The 18,782-nt window shown below is 38.8% G+C and overlaps 2 protein-coding genes across 3 annotated transcripts in view; one reads left to right on the forward strand and one right to left on the reverse strand.

Moving 5' to 3' along the window:
* LOC310724036 (craniofacial development protein 2-like) overlaps positions 1-18,782 on the reverse strand; it is a 384,292-nt gene that overhangs the window by 101,401 nt on the left and 264,109 nt on the right. The gene's annotated exons all lie outside the window — the stretch shown is intronic.
* The window catches only part of ranbp2 (RAN binding protein 2), a 28,246-nt gene continuing 10,939 nt past the window's right edge, over positions 1,476-18,782 (forward strand). The window contains exons 1-20 of one of the 2 annotated variants that reach the window (XM_083537630.1): positions 1,480-1,726; positions 2,823-2,890; positions 3,014-3,125; positions 3,277-3,429; positions 5,656-5,886; positions 6,075-6,217; positions 6,317-6,512; positions 7,768-8,068; positions 8,841-9,019; positions 9,286-9,467; positions 10,282-10,405; positions 10,857-11,018; positions 11,115-11,252; positions 11,377-11,508; positions 11,595-11,804; positions 11,892-11,975; positions 12,218-12,359; positions 12,490-12,584; positions 12,848-13,109; positions 13,272-17,474. In XM_083537630.1, the coding sequence (XP_083393756.1) occupies positions 1,655-1,726; positions 2,823-2,890; positions 3,014-3,125; positions 3,277-3,429; positions 5,656-5,886; positions 6,075-6,217; positions 6,317-6,512; positions 7,768-8,068; positions 8,841-9,019; positions 9,286-9,467; positions 10,282-10,405; positions 10,857-11,018; positions 11,115-11,252; positions 11,377-11,508; positions 11,595-11,804; positions 11,892-11,975; positions 12,218-12,359; positions 12,490-12,584; positions 12,848-13,109; positions 13,272-17,474 (7,189 nt within the window). In that variant the 5' untranslated portion in view covers positions 1,480-1,654. Of the gene's footprint in view, positions 1,727-2,822; positions 2,891-3,013; positions 3,126-3,276; positions 3,430-5,655; positions 5,887-6,074; positions 6,218-6,316; positions 6,513-7,767; positions 8,069-8,840; positions 9,020-9,285; positions 9,468-10,281; positions 10,406-10,856; positions 11,019-11,114; positions 11,253-11,376; positions 11,509-11,594; positions 11,805-11,891; positions 11,976-12,217; positions 12,360-12,489; positions 12,585-12,847; positions 17,475-18,782 lie in introns of both variants that reach the window. The other variant, XM_083537629.1, reaches the window with a different exon arrangement.

Below are 18,782 nucleotides of genomic sequence, written 5' to 3' on the forward strand. Positions count from 1 at the left end.
TGCCAGCCAAATGAGGATGAATTCCCTTTTGAGTCTGGCTCCTATCACGGTTTCTTTCTCATACCATTTCAGGGGGTGTTTCTAATATTATGAGCAATATTATAAACAAACTTATAGCCACGTATCCATTCTTTTATATAACTTTATAACCACTCTATCTGTGCAAAGCTGCTTTGAGACAGTGTCCATTGTTAAAATGGTGGACAATTACAATGTTAAAAAATGTAATTAATTAATGTACTTAATTATTTTTGTTCACGTATCTGTACTTTACTGATGTATTTCCAATGATGATGATTAAATTAAGGTACTGCATACCCAAGAAGAGCATTACAGCTCTTCTGAAAGCTTAATTTTCTAGGCCAGAAAATGCATATACTACCGCAAAAATAATTAAATTAACTCTTAACAATACTACCCACAAAAAAAACACACAAAACAAAATGTAAAAACCTGCGCTGAATGAGGGATTACTGTATCATACTTTTTACTCAACTACATTTCACTAAATCAGTTGATTCTTTTTATTTATGAGGGGATAAAAACGTAACTGGTCAATCACACAGCAATCACACCAATCAGGGTAGAGCACGCACTCTGTTTTAAACTTGTTTTAATATAATTTATTAATATCATTCTATTCATAGATTGATGTGTTAAGAGTAACATTAAAGTCTTTTTACATAAACTAAGTTGATTAAGCAACAGACTTGTGATAAAAATTATAATAGGAACATTACAGCCATAATAAATCATAGTACTTGGACACTTAAGTACATTTCAAGGCAAATATATTTGTACTTTTACTCAAGTGTAGGTTTAAAGGAACACTTTTACTTTCACTGGAGTCATATTTTACCTACTGTATCTAGTTTTATATGTAGTTTGTCCACCACTGTAAAAGGTGCTATACAAATAAAACTGAAATGAAGTTCAGCTGGGTTAGATAACAAACAAAACACTGACACAAAACTTGGCTGTACAGAATAATTAGTCAAATCATCAACGTTTTTATAATTTCCTCAGAAATGCTACAATGAAGAGCTAAAATAGTACATAGTACATAAAATGCTGGTTTTGTCGGTCTGTCTGTCTGTCACTATTTCTCTGTTGGTGCATCAAAACAGTAATTCTGTTTCCATGGAGATTTCATGTGACAGTTCATGTGACTTCTGCCTCTCTACTCACGGCATTCATACCATTTCTTTCTACTGATTATATATATATATATAATAAATTGTGTAAAACAGTGTGTATATATATATATATATATATATATATATATATATATATATATATATATATATATATATATACACACATATACATATACACACACATTTTTAACCATTTATCTGTTTAGTATCTTAATCCGCTGAAACATGAACTGCTGTTTAGTTCTGTTTAGCAGTTCAGGGGCTCTATCTGTAACACACACGCACGCGCACGCACGCTTAGCCAAAATGCGTCACAAAAGCAGCTATCGCGAGATGTGGAGGAGTCGCGCTCTGATTTGCTGAACTGAAAACTGCGTCATACTATCCTGGTCGCGTTCAGCTTGAAGTAAATGTGAAGTTAAGGTTCGTTTTTGGAGAAAGCAAAGGAACTTACGGAAAGCAGAAGCTCGCAGGGACGTCGCGGTTCTTTCGCAGCTATGAGGAGAAGTAAGGTGGACGTTGAACGCTACATTTCTTCAGTGGAGAGCTTCTCTCCTTCTCAAAAAGAGGTACGCCATACCGGATTCAAAACGCGCTAGCTAGCCGGTTAGTTAGCATGCTAGGTGTTTAGCTTGGTTAGGCCGCTGTGTGGCTAAAAGTGATTAGCGCGCGCCGACACACACCTACGCGCGCGCATACGCGTGTTTACTGCGTTTAGTCGGTGTGAGTGTGCAGTACGATACAGTAGAATATAATACCGTTTTGTGAGTGAGAGAGCGAGCTGTGCGCCTTGCTGACACTTAAAAAACGCGCTATGTGTGAGAGAGACATTTGAGGGAGACGCGCGTGCGCTCGTCTGTCTGTTTTTTGGTGCACGTGTTCAATGTGTATAACTAAAGGACGTATCAATGGCGTGTTGACTAAATGCATGTAACAAGGATCGGGAAATAACTGACGAGAGCTAAATGCATTAACTGTTGGTTTCACCAAAAAATTTGAACATGAATGAAATCTTTACTCTGCCTGAGAGTCTCATTTCCATCAGAATTTTAATTTATAAAGGTTTTTAGCACAAATAAAATGTTGTCAATATGAAGAGCTCAGCAGTTTGCGTTGATCTCCAGAGACCACCAGAATAGTTTTTAACCTTATATTAAGAAATATCATCAATTTAGACATGTCCATTACAAATATGATGGGATTGAACTGTGAAATGAGTGTAAACAAATAACTTCTCAGTCACCGTGTGCTGTTCTCTAAAACATCCTGTGCTGAAACTATAAGAATTTTAGAGCTGATTGATCAGAAGTCAATCCTATGCTCCTGTTGCACTGATCGAGCTGCTGTGTTTTGATGGTTTTGCTGTATGATAATCATTCTGGTGGTCAGAGTCTAGAGATTTAGCAGGGGGTGTGAAACTTTACTAAGTGCTCTCCATCTTGCTCTCCATCTTTACTAAGTGCTCTCCATCTTGACCATGTATTGTGCTAAAGCAAGTGTTTTCCATGCCGTTCTATTTTATCGAGCTTTTATCACTGTTTTAGTTTCGCAGGCAGAGTTTTGGTGGTTATTAAGAAAGCTGGTTACCTGTATGTTCTGTGTTAAATGCCCAACAAACAACTATTTGTTTATCTCTGTTTTTATTTATTTTTTGTGCCAATGCAGAAAACAGCGAAGGGATTTTTATTTGCAAAATTATATTTTGAAGCAAAGGAGTATGAACTCTCTAAAAGGTAACCTATGAACACATTTTTCTTTTTTTGTGAAGGTTTTTTTTTTTAATTGAAATTTTTTTTTTTATTATTATGAAATAATCTGCTGGTCTTTTGTCTCTTTGTTGTATGTCTTGCCGATAGACATGTATCAGCATATTTAACAGTCCAGGGCAGAGATCCCAAGGCGCATCGATTCCTCGGTCAGCTTTATGAACAAGAAGGTGAAATTGAAAAAGCTGTCGGATGTTACAAGGTGAGTAGTGTACATGTCACTTTACACTATCTACACTATCATTTTGCAGTTTGGTCCTGAATGTATATTTTGTACGTGATGCTAAAATGATAAGAAATGATGTAGTTTGAACTTTAATGGATCCTGTCTCTGGTTCCTGTCCCGTCTTTAGCGCTCTGTGGATCTGAACCCAGCACAGCGAGACCTGGTTATGAAAATAGCCGAGCTGTTATGTAGCAAAGCGGAACCTGACAGCAGGGCAGAATTCTGGGTGGAGAAGGCTGCCAAACTTTTGCCAGGTCACCCTGCAGTGTTCGACCTAAAGGTTTGTACATCATTGTTTTTTGTATAATTGGCTAATGGCATAATTATTTACATGTGAAGAACGAGAAAAAGATTAATGCTTCATCCTTTGCTTAAATATCCTTTCTTGATAAGGCGGCCTCAGAGTACTGTATGTCCAGAGACGTCCGATAGGGTTCCGCATCCAACAATTCAATATTTCACCCGACCCGACCCTGGCGAGTTCCCTTATTTAAAGTTATCCCTTGATATCCCTGTTTACACTTTACTGGCTCTAGCAACTTAAGGTTAAATCCTGGTGTCAAAACTGTGACACTTTGAATCAAACGAAAGAGCAGAGACGTCAGATGGTGCAACCAAGGATGGGCCCAATAGCAAAGCCCAGAAGCAGCCCAGGTGCTGAGGCCCTTGAGTCAGTCTGAACCAGCATGGAGATCTAAACAGATCAGAGTTCTGTGCCCATTCTGCAACAGTACAGAACATTTACCACTGTGTACCACTTGTACCACTTTCCAGGCATTTAGCACAGAGCAGATGATCAAATGCATCAAAGACAACAAACGGTTTTTTTCTAAATGTGGGCCATTACACTTAGCTAGAAATTGTACCCTAAAGAAGCCCTGTCATCTGTGCAGTGGGAAACACCTTCATATCTGTTGTACTACAACACAAGAATTGAACCCTAAACACCTATGCAGTACTTGATGACTGATCCAAAAGGACCATGCTACTCCCAGCTGCATTTTAGAAACTAGGGCTTCAAGGACGGACAGAGGATTTAACATTAATAACAATTCGACAAGATGTCAATAAACTCAATGGGGCAGCAGATTCCTTTAGAGTATGCTCTACAGCCTTAGCAATGTTTACATATCTCCATCACTCCTCAAATGGAAGAACTACCCCGGAACATAGAGAGACTTTAATCATACGATCAAAGATCAAAGACCCGATTACCCCCCAAAATCTCCTGCTCATGGGGCGGCCAGACAGCTCTTTATCTTAAGAAACATACTCCGCCAATAAGCTCGTAGGACGACGTAGATGGAGACAGAGTCAAGTTCTTACTGATCATTTTTGGTCAAGCTTTGAGACACTACTTGCCTAATCTCCAGCTACGACACAAAGGGATAAATGATTAAAGCGTTTTTGCTCCAACCAAACAATAGTGTTATTTAGATGGTTATTTTTTTGTTTACAAGTGTCTCATTACTCTGATTGGAATATTGATTGTTTGTTTCAGAATAACCTTCGGGTTAAAAAAAAAAAACGGCATCTTGCTGGTAAGAAAACATATATGCCTGGTAGAATGTAGTTAGAAAACGAATGAAATCAAGCACAAAAAACAAAAGAGAAGTATAAGAGGCAGGCTCTCGGGCTTTAGTATTTATTCTATAGGCAGGTGTCGTGATGTTTTTTTTTTCCTGCATCACCTCTCATTTCAAACTTTTTATTTCCAGCCAGTAGCATTATGGAATCATGGAGTTATGATTGCAGGGTTGCAATGAGTTTAGGATTCTAACAGTATATGGGAGGAAAGGATCAGACATAGTCTCAGATAAATGTTTGTAGGAATCTCATTTGTCATGAAAATCTTCATTAAAAATGTAAAATATAAACTTATGAGACATGTGGATTTTAACCCTGTACTTTTCTGGATTGCTCCAGGACTGATTTCATGTATTTATAAATGAAATAAAACTAATGTTCAATGCAGGAAATGTGTATCCAGGGTACTTCATCATCTATAACTTATTCTTTTAAGCAATATAATCTTTGATGATGGACAGTAAAGCTCAAAGTGTCTTCTTTCCAAAGATATCTAAATTGTGTATGTAGCTGCTGTCAGGAAATGTTAACCTTTTAAGTTGGGTAGGGCATTTCAGCTGCGAATCCTGAAATTTGGGCAGGGTGGGGCGAACCAGACATAGTCTTAGAAATGTTTGTGGGAATCAAATTTTTCATGATATCTTCATTCAATTTAAAATATAAACTCAGGCGATGTGGCTTTCACCCCATTACTTTTCTGGATTACTACAGGACTGATATGTTGGTCTAGTGGTTAGGATGCGGCGCTCTCACCGCTGTGGCCTGGGTTCGATCCCCGGTCAACTCTTAGTGCCGGTCCCAATAAATGTAAACTTCCTTACATTTGGTCCCTCGAACTAGATAGTAAACCTGTCTAACACCTCACAGAAATAAAAATATTTGCTCAATAAAATTTGGGCTAATTGTTGTTTGTATTTAGGAGAAACTGCTGAGTGCACAGGGACAGCGAGGCTGGAACCAGCTTTATGACCTGCTGCAGTCTGAGCTCCGGCTGCGCCCTTCTGATGCCCATGTAAACCGGAGACTGGTGCAGCTCCACTGCTTGGATGGACGGTTGGAGGAAGCAGCTAAGCACTGCATGGCTGTGGAAAGCACTGGTGTCTTAAGACACAGTCTGGACTGGTACACCACTGTTGTCCATACATTTCAGGTTGGTGAAGTTAATTTCTATGCTGGGGCAATTCAGGTTTTCTTTAAAAAAAAAAAAAAGACAAGTTAATCTTATCAAGTGAATTTTATATAATTGAAATAAAATTGGCACCACAGCGTTACACATGTCTGAAAGCAGTGCAATTCTACTTTACTGAGAAATCTATTGTAAATATAAATGCTTTGCAGGAATACCTGGCTCAACCAAGTGTATCTTCTAATGAGAAGGCATGTCGCAAGTTCCAAAAGGAGCTCCTGCTAGCGCAGAGTAATCTGCTGAGGCTCACAATTGCCGAAAAAGATTGCAGGGAAAGTGTAATTGCGCTCCAGGTGTAAGTTACTTTTGTTCTGTTGCCCACATATTGGTTTCCAAATGTAATACTTAAAGCTCTTTTTTTTAAATAATTGATGATTATTTGTTGTTATGGTAGATTTGACCATGCTATGCAGTCTTTAAAGAACACTGCCTCAAAAGCTGTGGATGAGCTGCTGGAGGTGTTCACAGAAATGAGAGCTCATCTGTATCTTTATGCTGGGACCCTGCTTCTGAAGATGGCCATGGAAAAAGAACAGCAGTGGAGAGCCGTTGTTGATTTAGCAGCCCTCTGTTACCTTCTGGCTTATCAGGTAAAACAAGGTTTTTTTGGTATAATAATGTATTAAGGAAGTGTAGACACAAATCCTGCAAGGGTTTAACGAGCCACAAAATACATTTTCATTAAAACACTTTGCTCTGATACTTTTAAAGGGCGTTGCCAGACGCTGTGCCAAGTTTCCATTTTCAGTTGATTTAAAAGGGTTAGTATTTGTGTGTTTTCATGTGAAATTAGTGCCAGTGTATTGTAACTTGTTGGACGATTGGACATTATTATTTTGGTCAACAGCTTAATAATAATATACTGGGAAGCCAAAGTGCATAAAAAGTAAGGCTGCGTTGTTCATTAAATAAATGGTAAGCATTCTTACTAGTAGTTTGACTACTTCGTATGTGCGTCCCATTATGCAGTCATTTGTTTTTACTTTTTTCCCCTTTCTAAATATCAGTTTTAGTAACACTACCAGCCCTGAAAATGCATGTTTAACCCCTCAAAAATAATCCTTATAAAAATTAGTATGAAGGAATTTTGCATTGTAACTAGCTGTTCTACAGGTCTGCTATGAAAAACACAACTGGGGTTGATGCTAGGATTTCAGCAGTCAGCAGACACCAGTTGTCTGAAATCAGGATGTCTGTGGACCTTAAGTGTGATCATGATTCATTCATGTAAATCTTGGTAGGACATTAGATATGTTTTGCAGGAAATGAATCATGAGACTGAGAGTACCAGCTAAACCACATATTCTGGCTAACATGTTTAGAATTGCTGTTTTATTTTATTTTATTTTTTGCTTCCAACTTGGGGCATATAGAATTTGCAGTCATTATAAGCAGTCAGTAATTTAATCTAGGGCTGCAACTAACAATTATTTTGATAATCGTTTAATCGGACGATTCATTCCTTTCTTTTTTCTCCCTTTTTCAGATTAATCAGATACAAAAAATAATTTTCTTTTAATTAGATGTTTTGCTTATTATAACTATATAAGACCCTAATTCAGGGTATTTATATATTTGATATTAAAGTGTGTTTTAAAAAAAAAATGCAAAAGCCACATATTGAGATCATTCATCGATTAGACGTTGCAGCTCTAATTCAATCACAGCATGTTGGTCCATATGTCCCTAGAATGGTATTAATGCGTAGTTCCCCCAGGGGTCCAGATTTATTTATTTTATTTTTTTTAACACTGCAGAAATTCAATCCACCATGTGAAGCTTATATTGTAGTTTTAGTAGATGTTTTAGTTGTCGACTTGAATAGTTTTGTCTCCTCTCCTTTAGGTTCCAAGACCAAAGACTAAACCTGAGAAAGATGAACGAGCATCCCTGAAACCTCTAGAGTCATTAGCTTGTTATCGTCAAAGCCAGGCAGGCCACATGCTGTTGAATTTAAAACAGGAGACTGAGCACTTTGTGAAGGAGGTGGTGGAGGTGTTTGGGAACAGAATTGGCCGGGACACCCTGTTCGAGACGCTTTTCAGTGCTCAAGCTCCAGTGGATCTCTCGTTCGTCGGAAATGACAACATCTCCAACCTCAGCTCTCAGTCACCAGACATACAAGGCCTGGCTAAGTGGGACACGGGTATGATTACAACAGGCAAACACATTAAGCACAAACATACATCGAATCCTACTGAAATTTAAAACACTAGTAGTCAGGGTCAAGATTTATTACCAACCAGCAGATGGATTAAAAATAACATTCTTTAAGAATTCACAAACCTGAGAAAGTGACAACACTGAACACACCTGACCTCAAGACGTACACTGCAAATTTTTTTAATTCTGCACAACAAGGTACATGGTCCAGGAATTCAGTGTCGCTAAAGTCACTATTGATCTGTACCTGAATAATGGAATACGCTCCGTTTATATTTGAATTTCCGTACCTTTTGCTTCCCACTTACACACGTCTTTCTCTCTCCCTCGCACATGCTCACACGCTACACGTGACCCAGGACTAATAATGAACACAACTTTTTGATATTGACCCAGTGTAAGCATTTAAAAACAAAGCTTGTGATTCCCCCACACCGTCCAGTTGACAAATGTTTATTTTTATGCAGAACTCACTCTTTTAATAGCCCCTAGAAACAAGTGTTGTAAAATGTGTGTTGTCCAATAAGCATTAATCATTTATACTTTTAGAATGTAAATGTACATAAATCTACCATATACCCCACAGCACTAGTGTCTATCAGCCTGGTGTTGGGGATTCATAGGAAGTTTCCCCACAGGCTGTGCTGCTCACAGAAACCAATTTCATTAAATCAGTCACACTGAAAGTTTATCGTTGAATCATTACAGCTACAGTTGAGACTACAGCATTGTATTCTCCATATTTGTGTTCTTAGGCTCCATCTTGCATTGTGGAGATTTACAACACCTGACATGGCTGGGATTGCAGTGGTCAATGATGAGCCAGAGACCTGCTATTAAAGACTGGCTTAAACAGCTTTTTCCTCGTCTCACTCTGGAGACATTTAAACTGGACACCAATTCTCCAGAGTCAATCTGTCTGCTTGACCTTGAGGTGAAGACCAGTTTTCGTGTGTGTGTGTGTGTGTGTGTGTGTGTGTGTGTGTGTGTGTGTGTGTGTGTGTGTGTGTGTGTGTGTGTGTGTGTGTGTGTGTGTGTGTGTGTGTGTGTGTGTGTGTGTGAGAAATCATCGCTTATTTCAGTAGTGGATAATGGATAGAAAGCTGCACATCACTATGCAATCAGTTACTATAATTTTATGGTTCATTCTGCAGTTGTTGAACTCAGTCATTAGGGATGTACCTCTTTTCTTTGTTTCAGGTGTTTCTCTGTGGTGTGATATTCTCAAGTCACACTCAGCTCCAAGAAACAGCAAAGATTTCCGCTACATCACAGTTGCACGAGCCGAGATGTTTACCTCTGCAACTGATGAAACTCTTATCCTCAGAGAAACAAAGAGAGTGGTGGGAAGCAGTCTACAATCTTATTCATAAAAAGGCATTGTGAGTAAAACCAAAATGAAAACATTTTCTAAGGGGAAAAAACTTGTGTGCACAGTACCGTAATTTCCGGACTATTAAGCGCACCCAAATATAAGCCGCACCCACTGGATTTTACAAAAAAAATTTTTTAACATAAATACGCTGCACCCGTCTAGAAGCCGCAGGTATCTACACTGAAACTAATGAACTTTACACAGGCTTTAACGAAAGACAGTGTCTGTTACACGGCTTGTATCTAAACAGTAGCCTACCAAGAAAGTCATTGTTCACTGTTTTCCTCCTTCCTTTCACAACTATTTCTCTCGGGAGTTTTTCTTTTGGCATCGTCGTGCGTTTAAAAATCACCATCGGTGAAGCTTTTCTCCCGATGCCGTGCAGCTCAGAACACAGGTGAAGTGCGTTTTTTTTCATGCCCGGTTGTTTTCAGCGTGACGAATGATTCGCATTTCCTGTATACAGTTCGAGTGAGCGGCAGGTCAAACGTCAGAGGAACATCATCCATATTTATGATGTGGTGCGACCCGATTCAGTGGGAGCTCATCTGATTTAATATAAAGAGTTTCATTGGTTCACCTGAACCCGTTCCGCAATTTCATTGGTCTAATGTTATTGAGCAGAAAGTAAAACTGGGGTTGGGCCTATAGATGCATAGTGTTTGTCTTTTTGTCAGTTGTGGAGAGACTTCTTCTTCGTGGTGGCTTTTTTAATTAATACATTTTTTTATGAGTTCCTTTAGACTTTTCAATTTTCTTAATGGTTGTCTGTATTTAAAATTATATTTTTATCTATTTGGTCCTTATTTGTCCATCTGTAGACCCAATACATCTGCTAAATTAAGAATGATAGTCCAGCATGGCTTAAACACACTGCGAGCAAGAGAGAAACATGGTCTTCAACCTGCACTGCTCATCCACTGGGCCAAACATCTCAGCATCATGGTAATCATTTAACTCTTTTGGCCAATTATGAAATCTGAATTATTCTTCTTTCATAATTTAAAAAATAATAATTATAAAGAGATATATATATATATATATATATATATATATATATATATATATATATATATATATATATATATATATATATATATATACACACACACACACACACACACACACATACAAACACACTTTTATCTACTTAATTGTGAGATTGTGATCTGAGAGTTTTTTGATGATTTTATAGAAGTGACTGAAGTACTTTCTTTTTTTTATCAGCTACTTATTGTATAATTGAGTTTTTAAAAAAATGGTTTGATTGGTTCTGTAAGCCGCGACTGTTTACTAAATAATGTATTTACCATTCATTGCATAAATTCTGACCATGTTTACAGATATGAGAGTAAAATGTTTATAGAAGTATGTAATATGACTGAACTATTTGCAGGGTGATGGTGTGAACTCCTACTATGACCAGAAAGAATATGTTGGCCGTAGCGTGCATTACTGGAGAATTGTGCTCCCTTTGCTTGAGAAAATTGAGCGCAGACGCAGCATTCCTGAACCTCTCGATCCTTTATTTATTCATTTCGCCAGTAAGAACATACAGGTGAAGTGATCTTTCCTGATCTGTGTTCTTTTCAATGCATTTGAACAACGCAATGTTATTTTTTATTTATTTATTTTTTGCCTCTTCTTGTGTTAGGTTTCACAAATTAAAGCTTATGAAGAGGAGGCTAAGATCGCATTCGCTACTCTTCTAGACATTGAGGGCAACACACATCAGGCTATTTCAGATCTTAATCAAATCAACAGTATCTCTTCCCACTGGCATCTTGCTCGGGTATTCCAGTTATTTCCTACCTCACATAAATGAGGATTTTTGAGTGATTTTCAACTGCTACTTTCAATTTATTTTTAAACAGCCATATGTTTCATTTTTCTTTTATTGTTTTGATCTTTCAAAGATCTATCAGAGACTCTCTGAGGAGGCAGGAAATGGAGTTGAGGAAACTCAAGACAAGTACATCAACTATCTCCAGCAGTTAAAAAAATACATATTAAAGGTCTTGCATGCCAGTGAAGATGACAATGAGAAGGTCCAGTATCTAAATCTAACATTCATGAGTATTATCTTAATTGCAAAGATGCATACATTTTAAAATTGTTTCACATTTTATTACAGCTGCCTGTATCAATGGAGGAAATTCTGGACTTACTCAGTGATGTCAATCAGCAGCTTGGAGAGAACGGAGAGGTTGTGGATGGAGTTTGTGAAGAACATCCATTGACTTCAAGCCCAAGATCTTTCACAGAACCAACTGCAGCTGCTTCCCATAAATTCTCAATGTCCTCACCAGCCAAAAATCTTCTCTCCCCCTCTAAGAGATCAGTGGTATATATGTTTTTTTTGGGTTTTCCAATGGGCTGTTATGCATGATGATTACATTATTAATTTGTTTTATTTGTTATTGCTAATTAGTTTTCTCCAAAAACACCCCCTCACTGGGCAGAAGATCAGAAGTCACTTTTGCAGTTGCTCTGTCAACAAGTCGAATCTTTAAAGGTCAGTTTGGGACCAGTAACTTTAGTTTACTTAGTATTTATTAAAATCAGACTTCCTGCCATACAGGAAAGCTGGATATTACTTTTGCTAAGACATCAGAGTTGTACTAGAAATGGTTTGCCTAATGCTCTGATAAGCATGAAAAATAGAAATGATTAAATAATAGAGGGGAGGGGAGATAATTGAATGTTTTGATAATCAATGGCAGTAATTTACACACTTCACAATGTAAATGTTTGCAGAATGAAGTTCATGATCTGAGGCACAATTCAGCTGTAGCAGCAGAGTCCCCATTTCACAGAGTGTATGGAGGGAATTATCCAGCTGAGACTCTCCAGGAACCCTTTCCAGCAGCACAGTCGTTTCACGGAGTACCACTTACTGGTTAGGCTAACTACATTAATTGAGGTTCAGTGCACTGTGTTTGACGCTGTTCATTTTATATTTATTTATATATATATATATATATATATATATATATATATATATATATAATAATTTTTTTTCTTCTCAGTTGCCACTACAGGTCCTTCAGTATATTACAACCAGTCTCCTGCATATAATTCACAGTACCTACTTCGCACTGCTGCTAATGTAACACCATCCAAGGTAGGAGTGCAACTCGGTGTTTAAAACCTTACTTTAGCAGTTAAATTAGGCTAAAACTATTTTAGGCATTAAATGATTTTAAATTGAGGGAAGGGTTTTTACTACCGTTTCTACTTGATGATTATATGTTTAGCCTAAATTCTTTAGAAAATTTGTATTTTATTTTTTTTAGGTAAAAGATTTTTTGGACATTCTTGAAAAAGTTTGATAGTTATGGATTGCAGGAGAAGCTGGACCGTTCTTTTACCATATTTTTCTTATAGGCACCTGTCTATGGAATGAATCGTCTCCCCCAGCCACACATGTATGCCTACCAGCAACCAACACACACTCCCCCCCTTCAAACTGCAGCATGCATGTACCCTCAAGATCAGGTTTTTGGTGCTACAGGCTTGCTGTCCCCATACAATGAAGAATACTGCAGTCATAATGTTTCTCAGCCATCAACCAATCCAACATTGCCAGAGCCTGGATACTTCACTAAGCCACCTGTACTACCTGCTCAGTCCTGTAAGAGCAACGAAGGCAAGTCGGTAGACATAAAAATGATCTTTAACCATCAAATTCCTGGTGAAACATCTAAGATTGGGACCACAGCTCCAATCCAAAGCACACAAACAGCAGCTGCATTTAAGTTCAATTCCAATTTTAAGTGTAATTCTGGTGACTTTACTTTCTCTTCTGCAGAGTTGAAAAATAACAGTGAAAGCCTTTTGGGGCTTCTGACCTCAGATATTCCTCCTAGAACCGAAAGCCATTCAGCCCTAAAGTCTCAGCCGCAAGACCAAACACCCAGTCAGAGTGGGGTCTTTACTTTTGGTAGTAAAAATGCTTCCGGGTTTTCGTTTGTTGAAGGGACACAGGGTAAAGCAACTCTTTTCGGAAAATCTGACAAATCATTTGACTTTGCAAATATGTCCAAGCCAGTGACTGGGGTGGAAAAGGATGGGAAATGTGATGAAAGTGATGACAGCACCCATGTTGAAGAGGATGAGGATGGACCACACTTTGAGCCCATTGTTCCTCTGCCCAATAAGATTGATGTGAAAACTGGGGAGGAGGAGGAAGAAGAAATATTCTGCAACAGAGCAAAATTGTTCCGTTTTGAGGCAGAAACGAAGGAATGGAAAGAAAGAGGCATCGGATTAATTAAAATCCTGAAGCACCAAAAATCTGATAAATATCGGGTGTTGATGAGAAGAGAACAAGTTTTGAAAATATGTGCAAATCACTACATCACTGCAGACATGGCTCTAAAACCAAATGCTGGGTCTGATAAGTCATGGGTATGGTATGCTATGGACTATGCTGATGAAATGTCGAAGACCGAGCAGCTGGCTATTCGTTTTAAGACTGCAAATGAAGCGGTTTTATTCAAACAAAAATTTGAGGAAGCCCAGGCAGCTATTCTTGAACATCAAACAATGCAAGGTCAACTAAAGGAAAATGACACACAGTTATCAACGTCTGAGAAATCTACCAAAAAACCTGATCTAAAAACTCTTTTTGCTAAGAAGGCAGGTGACTGGGATTGTACAGTTTGCTGTGTAAGAAATAACTCCTCATCTAAACAGTGTGTTGCGTGCAGTGGCCCCAATCCTTTTGCTGATTCAAAACCTGAAGCTAACCCAGCTGCAGTATTTAAAAGTGCTCCTGCTTCATCAGCGGGCGCCTTTACTGTACTTGGAAGTGCTGGAAGTTCCAAGGATGCCAGTAGTGTTTCCAGCTTCAAGGCATTTGGAGCTCAAATTCCTTTTTCCTTTAAATTTGGAACATCCAATCAGAGTGAAGCAGCAAAATCACAGGAAAGTTCCAGTTCCTCTGGTCCAGAAGTCAAGACCTCAAGTGTTTCAATTGAGTCTGGATTTGCCTCTCAGTTTGGTAAGAAACCAGGACAGTGGGATTGTTCCACATGTGCAGTGAGAAATGAGGCTTCTGCAAGCATTTGTATTGCGTGTCAAACCAAAAACTCTGCTGCACCAGAATCTACCAAACAGTCTGCAAGTTTGCAAAGTTCAGCTCAACTAAAGGAAACTGACTCCAAGCCTTCTGCCTTTGTGGATTCTAAAAAAAATCTGGATCTGAAAACCCTCTTTGCTAAGAAGGAAGGCGATTGGGATTGTGATGTTTGTTGTGTAAGAAATAAATCCTCATCTAAAGAATGCGTTGCTTGCAGCAGCCCCAATCCTAGTTCTGAATCAAAACCTGAAACTAAACCAGTTGAGGGATTTAAAAGTGCTCCTGCTTCTGCTTCCTCAAAGGGAGGCTTCACTTTTGGACTCTCTGAAAGTTCCAAGGAGACCAGTGGTGCTTCCAGCTTCAAGGCATTTGGATCACAAATTCCCTTTTCCTTTAAATTTGGAACCCAGCCATCTAATCAGAGTGAAGCAGCAAAACCACAGCAAAGTTCCAGTTCCTCTTTACAAAAAGTCACCTCTTCAAGTGTTGCCCCATTTGTGATTGGACTTGACTCTCAGTTTGGTAGGAAACCAGGACAGTGGGATTGTGATACCTGCTTGGTCAGGAATGAAGCATCTGCAAAAAACTGTGTTTCGTGTAATGCTCCATGTAGCAGCAACCAAAATGAAGCGCAGTGGGATTGTGGTGACTGTCTGGTTAGAAATGAAGGCACATCCAGTCATTGTGTGTCCTGCAAGAAACCTAATCCAAATTCAGATGCAACCAAGGCAGCACCAGCACCTTCCTCCTTTAGCTTTGGTGCTGATAGTCAAGCTAACCATCCTCCAAGTACAGGGTTTACAGCTGGCACTTTTAAATTTGGTCTGGATAATAAAGATGTGCCAACAACCGCTCAAGGTGAAACGTCTTCAAGTGAATCAAAATTCTCTTTTTCTGTCCCTGCATTAACCAGCGAATTAAAATTCGGTTTGAAAGGATCTGAATCAAAGCCAGCAAACAGCGGATCTGCCTCTGAGTTTCTGAAAAACATTGCTGAACAACACAGAGAAAAAGAAAAAGAGGTTTCCTCCTCATCTGTCCAGTCAGAGAGCAATACTATTAATGAGGAGTGTCCGCTGATTACAGGAAAGCAAAATGCCCCCAGTTTCGCAGACTTGGCAAAGACTTCAGAAGGAAACTTTCAGTTTGGTCAGAAGGATACCAGTTTTAAAGGTTTTGCAGGAGCTGGTGAGCAGCTTTTTAATTCATTTCTGCAAAGCAAAAGGGCAGACGGCTCCGTTAACCAGGAAGAAGAGGAAATGTATAAAACTGAAGAAAATGATGATATTCAGTTTGAACCTGTGGTAAAGATGCCTGATAAAGTTGACCTTGTTACAGGAGAAGAAGATGAGGAATGCATGTACTCAGTGCGTGCTAAGCTTTTCAGGTTTGATAACGAAACTCATCAGTGGAAAGAGCGGGGGGTTGGAAACCTAAAACTTCTTAAAAATAATGAAAATGGCAGACTTCGAGTTCTAATGAGACGAGAGCAAGTGCTGAAGGTGTGTGCTAATCACTGGATCACTACAATAATGAATTTAAAGCCTCTTTCTGGTTCAGATCGTGCCTGGGTATGGTTAGCGAATGACTCTTCAGATGGAGATCCCAAGCTAGAACAGTTGGCTGCCAAGTTCAAATCTCCAGAGCTTGCGGAAGAGTTCAAGCAAAAGTTTGAGCATTGTCAGCAACTCCTTTTGGACATCCCTTTGCAAACCCCCCATAAGCTGGCTAACTCAGACCGAACAGCAAATCTTATACAAAAGGCTGAGGAAATGAAATCTGGTCTTAAGGACCTCAAATCATTCCTGACTTGTGATGGAATGAAGGGCAAGCACGAGGTACACAAAGCGTCATCTGCCAACGATACGTCCGAGCTCATTAGCAAACCCCACAGTGAGAGCATTGGACCCACTCTGGAATGGGATAATTATGATTTGCAAGGAGATGTTCATGATGAAAGTGCCGACACCTCCATATATGCTTCTCCACTCGCTAGCAGCCCCTTGCAAAAAAATTTGTTCCGGTTTGGAGAATCAACTTCTGGGTTTAGTTTCAGCTTTCAGCCTATTCTTAGTCCGTCCAAATCCCCAGCTAAGCTGAATCAGAGTGGGACATCTGTAGGAACAGATGATGAACAAGAAATAAGTCAAGAGGAGGAAAGAGATGGGCAGTACTTTGAACCAGTTGTGCCATTGCCTGATGTGATTGAGCTTTTAAATGGAGAAGAGAATGAACAGGTAGTGTTCAGTCACCGAGCAAAATTGTACCGCTACGATAAAGACCTCAGCCAGTGGAAAGAAAGAGGCATAGGAGACATAAAAATCTTACAGAACTATGATACAAAGCGCACCAGGCTTGTGATGCGACGTGACCAGGTTTTTAAGTTATGCGCGAACCACTGGATAAAATCGGACATGAAACTTGAGCCGATGAAAGGAGCAGAAAAGGCGTGGATTTGGAGTGCTTACGACTTCGCTGAAGGAGAAGGAAAAGTTGAGCAGTTGGCTGTGCGCTTTAAATTGCTGGAGACTGCAAATTCTTTCAAAGAATTTTTTGAGAACGCCAAGGATGCCCAGGAACAGGAAACCCTTCTGGTGTCCGCTTCCCCTAAAGAAGTCTCGACCTCTCCCAAATCCCTGTGTGGTAAAGCTGCTATTGCGGTGCTTGAGGAGACGACTAAAGAACAGACCGAACTGCCTTCTGAAAGCAGTCATTCACCTGCAGTGAATCTCAGTCCACATAACACCTCTAAAGCAGTGGTCTCTCCCCCCAAGTTTGTCTTTGGTTCAGACTCTGTGCAGAAAATATTCGGAAGCCCAGGATCTTCTAAACAGGTGGTTTCTAGTCCTGCTACAAGCCCAACACACTGTGCGTCAAGCTCCAGAACAGACGAAAGCAAGATGATTACTCCATTCAAAGTGCCTGAAAGAGGTGAGGAATTTTGTTTAATTTTTTTAGCCTTATAGCCTATATAAAGACTGTTTGTTGTTTTGCTAATCAATCGTTATTGGCTTATGTTTCTCAAACGATACTTCCTCCGTTCTGGTGAAGTACCCCAAACTATTTTCAAATGTTTCCAGCATCAGTGAACACAATGTTCTCTTACTTTGTTATCCAAATGGTCTTTGAGTTTAAAGAACATTTGGTATAGTTCCTTCTGTCCTGGGTTAGAGTATTATGGTTTAAAATTTGGTAGTTATTATAGTATGATCAAATTTCCTTTATACAGTTTTATCAACTATTTAAGTTTTTTTTTTATTATTTCTTTCTTTTACTTTTTAATACATTGTACAGCAAAAAGAAATCCCCTCTTCTATTTATTTAATTTAATTTATTTTAAAAACAATACGTATTTGAAGACCGAGTTAAGCCACGTATATAAAGATTACACAATCCGGCTTTTAGCAACATACAAACATAATTAAAAACTTGTGCTGCCGGCTTTCATTCCTGTAGACCACCTGCCTATCTGCTGCCTATCTAAGTGAACAGTCAGTTGGAAGTAGTAAAATGAGCATGCAGCAGTCTGATTGCCAAATTATGATGACTAGATGACCCTGTCAGAGCATTTTGGCAGGGCAAGGGAAGGACAATCCCAAGTGGCCCGAGCAGGAAAATGTCCAATAAAAGTAATTTTATGTGTTATAGGTTAAGTGAGGTATTGGTGGCGTGAGTGAAACTTCCACTTTTAAATTTTTAAAAATTTAATTCAATTTTCTTTTTGACAGATGTCTCTCAACAAACAAAAACCAAAGCCTCTTTAACTGCGTACTAAAAGTCAGAGTTATTGGCACACTTCAAGAAACAGTTTCTTTTTATTCCCTGCACCCCTAAAAAGACAGAAATGAACTAAAAAAAGATTCTGGAAAATGAAATACGAACACAACACTTATGTTTGATGGACAGATAATCAGCGATCATTTCCTGAACATTATTGTTGGGGTGAATTAAAGTTGGACACATTTGATCTTGTTTTATTTTTGTTTATTAGCTTTTAAAAATGTAGTGGTTTTGGGTGTTTACTTCTGTATGTGTAGTTTGTGGTTCTATTCGACATTCACGCACACAAGTCTGCAGTCTGTCTGAAAGCTTCCATTTTCACTGTTCTGTTTGATCACCTATTGCAAGCGACAACCTTTTTTTATACTAATGAAATTAACACTATTGGATTGTATGTAAGATTATTGCTCTACTAAATATATTTTTTAAATGAGCATAAAAACACAAAAGATGGTAGTT

Source organism: Silurus aristotelis (genome assembly GCF_946808225.1).
Source record: "Silurus aristotelis genome assembly, chromosome: 3".
NCBI lineage: Eukaryota > Metazoa > Chordata > Actinopteri > Siluriformes > Siluridae > Silurus > Silurus aristotelis.